Source organism: Dufourea novaeangliae, unplaced genomic scaffold, assembly GCF_001272555.1.
Source record: "Dufourea novaeangliae isolate 0120121106 unplaced genomic scaffold, ASM127255v1 scaffold14, whole genome shotgun sequence".
Classification (NCBI taxonomy): Eukaryota; Metazoa; Arthropoda; class Insecta; order Hymenoptera; family Halictidae; genus Dufourea; species Dufourea novaeangliae.
In genome coordinates, this window is record NW_015373890.1 from 2439523 (window position 1) to 2449240 (window position 9718).

The 9718-nt window shown below is 36.6% G+C and overlaps 3 protein-coding genes across 3 annotated transcripts; all 3 read right to left on the bottom strand.

The window, feature by feature from the left end:
• Window positions 1-338: 338 nt before the first annotated feature.
• Window positions 339-3648, bottom strand: LOC107186776 (major facilitator superfamily domain-containing protein 1-like). Its single transcript, XM_015574717.1, has 7 exons — window positions 3262-3648; window positions 1889-2165; window positions 1405-1821; window positions 1016-1327; window positions 809-921; window positions 490-728; window positions 339-383 (listed from the first exon to the last, which is right to left on the bottom strand). The coding sequence occupies exons 1-7, from the start codon at window positions 3398-3400 to the stop codon at window positions 339-341; spliced, it is 1542 nt and encodes a 513-aa protein (XP_015430203.1). The 5' UTR covers window positions 3401-3648.
• A 284-nt stretch (window positions 3649-3932) lies between these two features.
• Window positions 3933-5528, bottom strand: LOC107186912 (chromatin complexes subunit BAP18). The gene is made up of 4 exons (XM_015574878.1): window positions 5476-5528; window positions 5022-5113; window positions 4418-4516; window positions 3933-4321 (listed from the first exon to the last, which is right to left on the bottom strand). The coding sequence occupies exons 1-4, from the start codon at window positions 5491-5493 to the stop codon at window positions 4036-4038; spliced, it is 495 nt and encodes a 164-aa protein (XP_015430364.1). The 5' UTR covers window positions 5494-5528; the 3' UTR covers window positions 3933-4035.
• An 852-nt stretch (window positions 5529-6380) lies between these two features.
• LOC107185991 (probable RNA methyltransferase CG11342) lies at window positions 6381-7669 on the bottom strand. The gene is made up of 2 exons (XM_015573779.1): window positions 7511-7669; window positions 6381-6964 (listed from the first exon to the last, which is right to left on the bottom strand). Exons 1-2 carry the CDS (start codon window positions 7667-7669, stop codon window positions 6413-6415), a joined length of 711 nt encoding a protein of 236 aa, XP_015429265.1. The 3' UTR covers window positions 6381-6412.
• Between the last annotated feature and the right edge of the window lie 2049 nt (window positions 7670-9718).

Here is a 9718-nt window from a genome sequence, read left to right on the forward strand (position 1 = left end):
AAAAAATAATTCTTGTTTTATTTGCGCTACAATCATGTTACTTATTACATGACTATTTATAAAATTGCATTATTATTAAACTTTGGAGCTATAGTTAATGTAAAACAAATAATATATCTCTGTTATTTGTCAGTTGTCGACACATCTGTCTATTAATAAAAAATCGAATTGTCGACTTATTAAAATTGAATTATAGTCAATTGTAAATGTATTAATTAAGAAATTATCACAGATTAACGCTGTGTAAGAGGAAGACACAGTGAGCAAATTGTGTTAACGATGCTTCAAACAAAGGTTTAAACTATTTATGTTTCAAATTTGTTTCTAAATGGAATGCATCATCGTAAAGGCCGATGCATCGTTGCTTTCGAACAAGGAGGTACCTAAAAAATATAAAGACGGACTATGTAAATTATATTCTAACGTTCAGTTATTACTAGAATAAAAATAAAATTAATATATTTAATAATTAAGAGAATAAGGAATTACCATTGCTCCGATACGAGATAAATAACGATTTCTGATACTAATGTCGGACTGTGGCTGTAAAAGATCATCAGCCGACAAATCGGAAGTAGATTCCGGGGATAATAATTTCTCTCTTTCGAGACTCTCGGGCGTACGTCGAATTTCCTCGTATTTTTCTCTTTGACCTGGCGTCATATTTAGATAACCACCGCTTGTTGCTGTATCCAGTAACCAAATTGCAACAGCGGTTATCAAGGAAACTGTCGAAAAACATGTTAATTATAAAACTTTTTGCAACGCATATCATAACAATTGGATGTATAAGAAACGGATGACATACTCCATAGCCAACCCAAGAAGAAAATTTCAAGCATGAAATATCCGCTTCTGTCCACAATTATTCCAGCTACAATAGCGACTATAGCCAAACCTAGATTTTGTACAGATTGAGCACTGCAAATAGAAAGTGTTATAATAGTGAGTTACCTTAACTATACCTTGCTTGAATGTTAGATACATTAAGAGAAATGAATGTAGCTCTACTTACATTCCATAAGCGGTACCAAGCTGATATTCTGGTGTAACAAGAGCAATTAATGGCCATAAACTACTTGCAAGCATGGAGTATGCTAATCCCATGAGGATCATACACACATAAGGATTTATATATGTAAATGCAAGTAATCCATGTGCCACTATAGTTGCAAAAATACTGACATTGACCCATAACACATTTTTCCCAGTTCTATCAACAAGATATCCCAAAAGGGGGGATGCAATAGCTGATATCAAATACACAAGAGAATTCACTGTGTTCGCATTTGATGCATCAAATTCATATTTCCGTTCGAAAAATACCCTAAGGAAACAGTATTATATAATACATGTAGATTATGTATGATATGATTATAAAACTTTCCTATTATTCCTACTTACTTTCCTAAGGCGATAAATGGAAATATTGCAACATAATAAGCAATGCAGATGAAAGCTATTAACCAGAATATAGGCTTAAAATCTTTAACATCTGTTAAACTAACAGTCTCAGTTTCTTTTCCCTCCCCTCTTCTTAATAATCTCTCTGCCCGTCGATCCATCATAGCCAATACACATGCACAAATCATAGAACCCACACAAGTAAGAGCAGCGAGGAACAGGACAATTCCAATACACTGTGGACCATTGTAATACTGAGACACGTATTTATAGATTGGTTCCATGATTAAAAAATTCACTGTTGATCCAACTCGTGCAAAACTCAATTGCAAACCAAATACCATATTGAGTTCTTTTCCCTTGAACCACAATACAGCATAACTATTTTGAGCAACAGCCAATGATTCTGCACCGATACTGTAAACAATGTTACAATTAACACTAATGATCATCGTTGTAAATACATATACAGCAACGAACATACCCAAAAACGAATCGACCAAGCATCATAAGCCAGAAAGCATTAATTGTTGCTCCTGTTGCAAATATAATCTGGCCGATTAAAGTAAGTCCCATGTATATAACTGTTCCAAAGCGTATACCAAAAATGCTATCCAATAAAAATCCTCCAATAAAACAAAGAATTATATTTGGCCATGAATAAATAGAATAAAGTAAGACAAATTTACTGGTTGACATCTGCAGATCAGTTTTAAAATTGTCTTGCAAAGCACCAGGATTGTCAAAGCAAAAATATGAACCTGAAAGAACAGTATTATTATATAGATAATTACATTAATCTACACAAGGGATGAAAGTGCATTCTTTGGATAAGCAAATCATGTACAAGGGGGTCAGTGACCTGATCATTCAAGTGTGCTTTGAATGTTTGACAAAATGTGACTCATAATTCGACTATCTGAACGCAAATACGCGTGTTCCGTATTATTTTTCAAAATGAAATCCAACAATATGTTGATATCGAAATACTAAGAGGGGAAAAAATATAATTTCGCGGACTTTCCGATATTGTCTTATCACAACATGTGCGAAACGAAAGGAACATCCGCAATCCATAAAGTTAGAAAGAATATCGCTTAAATAGTTTACACACTTACAAAACTGATACTTATGCATGTGTATTGTGCAATAACTGATGCGATATAGAAAAGCAAAGGCGCGATTAGGGAAGGCATACAACAGATACGTAAAATTTTTCCGAGGGAAAATGATTTGTATTTACGCTGTACCTTTCGATGAATAACAGATTTATCGGAACTATAGTCAGACCATTTAGCGTGGAAAAATTTTCTTTGTTTCGAGTGAGTTATAACAAGTGTGTCCATAGAAAATAATTTAATTTTTGTTTATATTTGATAAAAAAAAAACGTGGACCGTATGTGATCTTTATAAATATCAATAGAAAACAATAAAACGGCAGTATTGTCCAAAATGATATAGTATAATTGCATTGTGTTATGACAATTATTTATGTAAAATTGCTATCCTTAGTAGTTTAAGTTCATTTCCAAAAGAAATTTTAATCGTTGTAATATGTACTTTCGTTTAAAATTGAACAAATTATTTTTAAAAGAAAGGAAAAAGTTCTTCCTATATTCAAAAAATGCAAATTTCATTTTACTGAACTTACATATTGTAAGTCTCAATGTTAGTAGAATGTTAATGTCGAATACTACGAGGGGGATATTTGTTATCTTAAGAAAGGCTTAAAAATATGATTAAAACATTGGTGATCGAGAATTAATGAGGCCGTTGTGTATCGAAACAAAAACGATCAGATATAAACAATGGCTATTCGGTCACGTTTTAACGAGAATATTGCAGTATCAATCGTACCAAAGCCTAATAAGCACATCAATGCCAGTCCAAGAACTCTAAACGGTAACTTTTTAGGGTTGCAGAATCCTTGTAGAGCGATTTCATCGTCAGATTTGTCTAGAGTTGTATCCGAACTTTCTACTATGCCTCCTTCCATGGTCCGAGGGGTCGTGTTGATTTTTTAATGTTTACAACTGACGAGCACAGCCACAAGTGCCTCGGTTTGCAGACGTTCACTAAAGTTCACCGTACCGATCATCACACATTGATCGGAAACGCACGAGCCAATACCTCTATAACGCAGCTGCAGTTCGATTTAAAAACTGAGGATTGTGCTAGAGATCAGCTCGTGAACGCTGTCGATTAACTACTCGAGCGAGTTAGGTACGACGCTGCCATTCGTGTCATTACTAATCTGTCAGTCGGATACGTCATGCGAATGACCTAACTGAAGCTACAAAACAACAGAGTACCAAAAGGATAGCGAAAAAATCTCTATGGTATGGGAGAGGGATGATGGTGAACCAGAAGAAAATTGTTGGCAACAACGAGCACTATGATTTTCCAACTTGTGGCGCCACCATTGAAAACGCTGGTAGGTTGGTCGGTAAAACGGATAGGAATGAAATTGTAAACAGAGGTTTGGACGAGGATCTCTTTCGCGCTTGAAACATTCATACGATGATTTTTACGAATTTACTGAGAAATATAACTTATCGAATGTACATAGTTAATACTTAACTCTAGCCGTATATTAAGTGAACATTATCTTAAGCTTAGATCACTCTTACACTAAGAGGTGACTTCTTCCGTCGCACCCTCAAACTCGAGCTTCACTTGACACTCCTCCGGTAGTCCTTCAACGTCCACCTCCGATTCCGGTGCGTTTAACATATTTAACGTTACTTCCGCTGATTTGCCCATTAACCCCTGATTCCCGGCTTGTTGCTTCGACGCTTGTTGCTGTTGAACAACCGCCGACTGCTGTGCCGACTGTTGCTGTGACAGTATCTGTTGCCTAATCGGTACACCCGCTTCTTCGAATGCTTTTTTCTTCAACGTTGTTCGAATCTGAGAGCTGGAAAGCCGAAATTGACCGTTTAGCATTGGATTGAGACTGACGTAGGAAAAATTGAGGAACAGCCGTGGGCTCGATGCAGCCTTATCAACTTACACCGTTCGCCCCTTGATGTGCTCACTTATTTTGTTCAAGTCTTCACTGAAGGTCTTTACCGAGTGACGGAGCATCTCAATTTCCTCGTCAGTCCATTTACTACAGATTAAGCAACACAGAGGATTATGTAAAAATGCAGCCAGCGTTTCTTTTTTTTTTTTTTTTTTTTGCAATAAAGCGATATTACATTTCTAGATTAATCATCGTTAATGTAATCATACAAAAATAATTTGTATGATAATACTGTTTACATGCATGAACGTTTACAAGAAATGTGGATTCGAATATAATCAGTATTTATCTGATATCTCATGAAATTAAGATAAACCATCTCTAAAATGAAACATCGTAAAAATCATTATATCATATTTAATCGCAAAAAAGACAACAGAATAAAAAAATATTTTTTCCACGTGATTGCTTTATATTCGAAACTGTTGTAATACAGTGACAGCCTCGAGCTTCTTATAGGATAGCAACCGGTATCACGTGACATTCTCCCGCGCTTCTCTATACACAGAGCGACACTCAAAGCGGTAAGCGTTAGACGCGTCGTTTCTACTTCCGGCACAAACAATGTTATATCTGTTTCTTTTTCAATTACCCTGCCGGTGAATCTGTCGTGGGATGCAACTGCATAGTTAATTCTCCGAGCTTATTGAAAGCTGCTCCGGCTGCGGTGAAAATTTCACCAACCTAAAAGAATAACAAAATACTCGTCGGCCGTTTCGAACATATAATATTAGCATCGAGTAATATTTTTACTCGTCCGAGATTACGTCGAGTAGCCAAGCGAATGCGGTAATAACCATGATATGTAAAATAATTTTAAAGGAAGAAGAAAAAAAAAATAATAAAAAGGTACGTTTTTTTTAAAGACGTGATCATAACCTAACCTTCTGGCCGCTTACAGACTCCATTGCTAGGGTACTTGAGGGTAAAAGCACGTGACTCACATAGAAAAAGGAAGCTCGAGCGGCGGGAGGGAAATGACCGTTAAGTATTATATGGCGGGAAACTGCCTAAAATCGGCAGACAACGTGCGTCTTTTCGCTTACCTTACTCGCAGAGTTCATGTCAGTTTGTGTTGCCGTACGTCGCCATTAGCCGAACAAACGGTCGTACGCTATTGCCATCTCGCGTCGGTCCCGGAATCATTCTTCGAGAATTATAACCTCCACGCCATTATTGCCGTTAATTCTTTCACCCCTCTCATCTGTATCAAAGTACATCTTCTAATGTGTGATTATTAATGGGTAATATTTTAACACTAATTGCTATCTGCTGTACGTAAGATTCGTGTTTATTTCAATAAACAGCGAGTACAAAAATAACGATGTTATGCATTTAAAAAGGACACATTCAATACTGTATTATAGGTCTGAATTTCGGATATCGAAATTATTTAGGTGGGCTATGCATTTCTTTTTTCTCTTCTGTCTCTGTCATGTGTCATTAGTACTGTGTCTTCAGGTGTATTTACATTAGCCACCACAGTAACGGCATCAAATTTTTATACTTAAAATAATTATATTATTCACGAACAACAGTAAACCGACATGTATGTTTCTTCACTTCTTGATCATAATTCGAATTTTGAAATGAACTAAATAGACAGTAGAGTGGAATTCATTATTAGTTTCCCGGTAACAAAGAGAAAATTGAAAATAGTATTCCCTTGATTCGTGACCCATCAGATGATTACAAACTACAGTGAGACAAAAAAGTATTCGCACACCGGTAATTGTAATTATCATTTGGCAATGGTGTTTCCAGTGCACTGTTAAGTTAGAAATTTTCTTCCCGTAATTCCATCATAATTTAATTTTCTGTCAATGGCATAGTCTGATGGACAAAGTTATGAACTCGAGGTAAAACAGTAATATTACTGTCTTCAGTGTATGAATACTTATTTCTGTCACTATATCAAAGGAATACATTCAAATTCTCGTCATCAGTCGCGTAAAAAATATTCATACCGTAGTTTGACGTCGATTAACGTACGGAACTCTCGTAAATTAACAGTCTCCGTTTCCACTCATTGTCCGCGGTGACCGTCACTCTTCGAAAGTTACAAGATTCTGTTAATATGTTTTCTATGTGTGCCGTGGGATCACCAGTAAGTTTCAGGGTCTTCAACAGGGGGAAATCTTCGCCTTTTGATCGTCTCAATCGTCTCGATGCGTTCCTATAGCATTTCCATAGTTGCGGCTCGATCACGATCATCTCCGTCAGCGAGCAAGCTTTCCGAAGGAATTCCACCAGTCCTTTGTCCCCGTAATTCAAGTGTATCCACATTGTAACGGAGAAACAAAACACGACATCGAACCGTAACTTCTCGTGCCGACGTAGGTGCTCCTCGAGCGTCCGGTTACTGTCCTCGGAGAGAAAATCGAGGCACTCGAAAATAATCCGATCCGGCCGTGGGTTGCGTTCCCGTGCCCGCTCGATTAAGATCGGATCGAGGTCCACGCCGAGCAGAGAGATCTCCGCTGGGTCGCTCGATAAGGCGGTCTGGAGGAAGTCGTGCAACACGAACGTTAAATCCTGAAAGCATTCGTATAAATTCCGTTTATTTACCGTGTTCGACACGATTTTTAATCGAATTTTCAAATCATACAAATGAATTACTCTCATTTCGGTGTTATACTGAAATTCTCATTTTCATAAAGGATTTGACAAATACTAACTAAAAATACCAAATCTTCTAATTTGTAAACTGCGAATTTTATCCATTTACAGCGTTGTCAATTGCATGAAACTCGACGAAACGGAAATTTCGTCCGCATAAACACAATCGATCAGTTTTATTTTACTGACGCATTCGTCGTAACTTCGATTTTGATGGATTTTCTACGTATATACGTTATGTACGGAAGCATGTTCCGGTCGAATAACGGCCAGGCACGCGGCGCGCATTTTTGACAAAAGAGGACAGGGGGGGGGGAGATTTTTCCGGAAGCGGTCGAAGTTTCGAGTGATTCCCGAAAAAGGGCTAACGCCGTTAAATTTAGACAGAGGAGGATCGTTTGTAATTTCGGATCACGATGTCTCGACTGATCCTATTTTGTCTGACAGCTGTTCCAGCCTCACCCCCGCGTTACAGCCGACGTCTAGGCCTACGTATTTCCGGGCCGGATGGGCTGGCCGCCGCCACACGCCACACGGAAGTTGTCGCAACGTGTCTCTCCTTAGATGGTGATGGTGACCGGTCGTTCGACATTTTGGAAAATCTGAAATACGGTGAGTCATGAGCCAATGCATAATCGAACAATATACACTCTTCAAAAAATTAATTTCCTTTTAAATATATATATATCGAAAGGTCCCATATCGAATTTTAAATGTTAGTGGATTTTTGTTTTTGTAAAATTAGCAATATTTGTTTATACATAATCTGCGCGAAGCCCTACAAAAGTTAGTTTGCAAGCGCTCAAGTCGAGGCGTTACGACGGTTTGAAGAGTTTTTCACATCAAAAGCAATTTTTCTTTTCGTTTAAGCTTTTTTTGAATAACTTTAGTTCTGTTTAAAAAGTTACAATCAGTTATTTTAGTATCTATAATTCTAACTAAAATTAGCGCCTATTTTTTTAGCAGAATGCATCTGAAAAATTGTCTTGCTTTTTAATAAGAGTTGAATCGTGATTACTTTTTAACAAGCTATTTTCACTGCTATTGAAATTTAAAGAATCGAAGAACTTGTTTCCTGATACTTCAACCTGAAATCAAACCTTAGGGAGACAGTGTAGCTCAAATACTTAGTTTGCAGATAGATGACACATCGAAATGTAAAAATAATCGTGTACACGATGATAACTCTGGTAACGTAAGATAATTGAATACGGTTATGTACGTTTGTAACTCTAACGGGTGAATTACCTAATCTAACGATCTTAAACTATTCATAAAGTACTTGTAAGAAAAACAGTTGGATACAAAATTTACATAATTTCAAGGTGATCATATTTTGCAACGGTTGCTTTTTTTTTTGCATCTTTTATATAACATGTTCTGAAAGTCAGTTTGTTCTTTACAATGAAAAATTCTATATCTTAGTTTCTTTTTCAATAACTTCATCGTTGACCTTGCGATTTTTTGGTAGCTTTTAAGAATGTTCTGTGAAATTTTCAACTAAGTTTATAATAATTAAAAATTTGCGTGAGCCACTTTAAATCCGCCAGCAAGATGTATTCAGTCACCGACAGATGAGAATTTCAACGCGTAACGCCTGTCGTCTAGACGAGCGTCGATAGATTCACCGCAGCCTGGCAACGGTAAAACAAAAAAAAAAACAATGCGAAACGGCTATAAATACGTGATAAAGGCGTGATAGCAGGGAATGGGGGTCAGAGACGCGGTAAGAACGGAAGGATTGAGGAGATAATTCGCTGGTGTCCGCGACCCAAATAAATGCAGCCTTCGATCGACGTTCGTGGTTGGGTGTACGGGGGAAGGCCTGAGAAATCGATGATGCATTGTCTTGCTACCCGCGGAGAAACTCACTTTCATGACTGTATGTTACTCAGAGGTGTTTCTATTAGGTCGTCATCTGAGATCTGCAGATTTTGTTACCATAAAATATTTATCGAAACAATACCGTTGCAATTTATTTCACATTTTAATATTAGTTTTGCCGAGTAAATCGGATCTTTTTACAACGACAGTTCGTCGCTCTAGTTCAAGTGTTCTATATCCACTAGTTTCGAAACTGAGAAAACTGAGTCTAAAGTTTACGAAGTTTAATATTATAGAAGCAGGATTGTACTGAAGTAATCAAACATACTATAATATCGTCTACTGAATAACTATTTATTACGATATTTAACCAAATTTTATCTTATTATCAACAAAAATGTTTAATTATTGTTAGTCTTTGGAGATACAATTTTCTTTATTTTATGGTGAGTTTGTATTCTTTGGACCAACAAGACACACGTAGACTGATTGACTACATTTTTTCGAAAAATGGTGTTAGAACAGTTAAAACTCTCTACTTTTATCGTATTAAAATATCTTTAAGGTACTGAATTACGGACTGCAAGAAAATTCCTTTTATAATGTGTAAAGGGAAGGATGATTGTTAAGAAACGCGAACGTATCTAAGAATTACATAATAATAATTCGACTTTGTTATATAATACGAAGTTACTGGAACGAAACAGAAAAGAGAGGGAGAAACAAAATGGAAAAGTACAAAAAGAGTGAGAATGTAAATAAGAATAGATAATAGATGAGTTTCAGAGATCTAATAAGCTGTTGTCAAATATAAGTTAGAACGATTTGATAAGATTTTAATTCTGA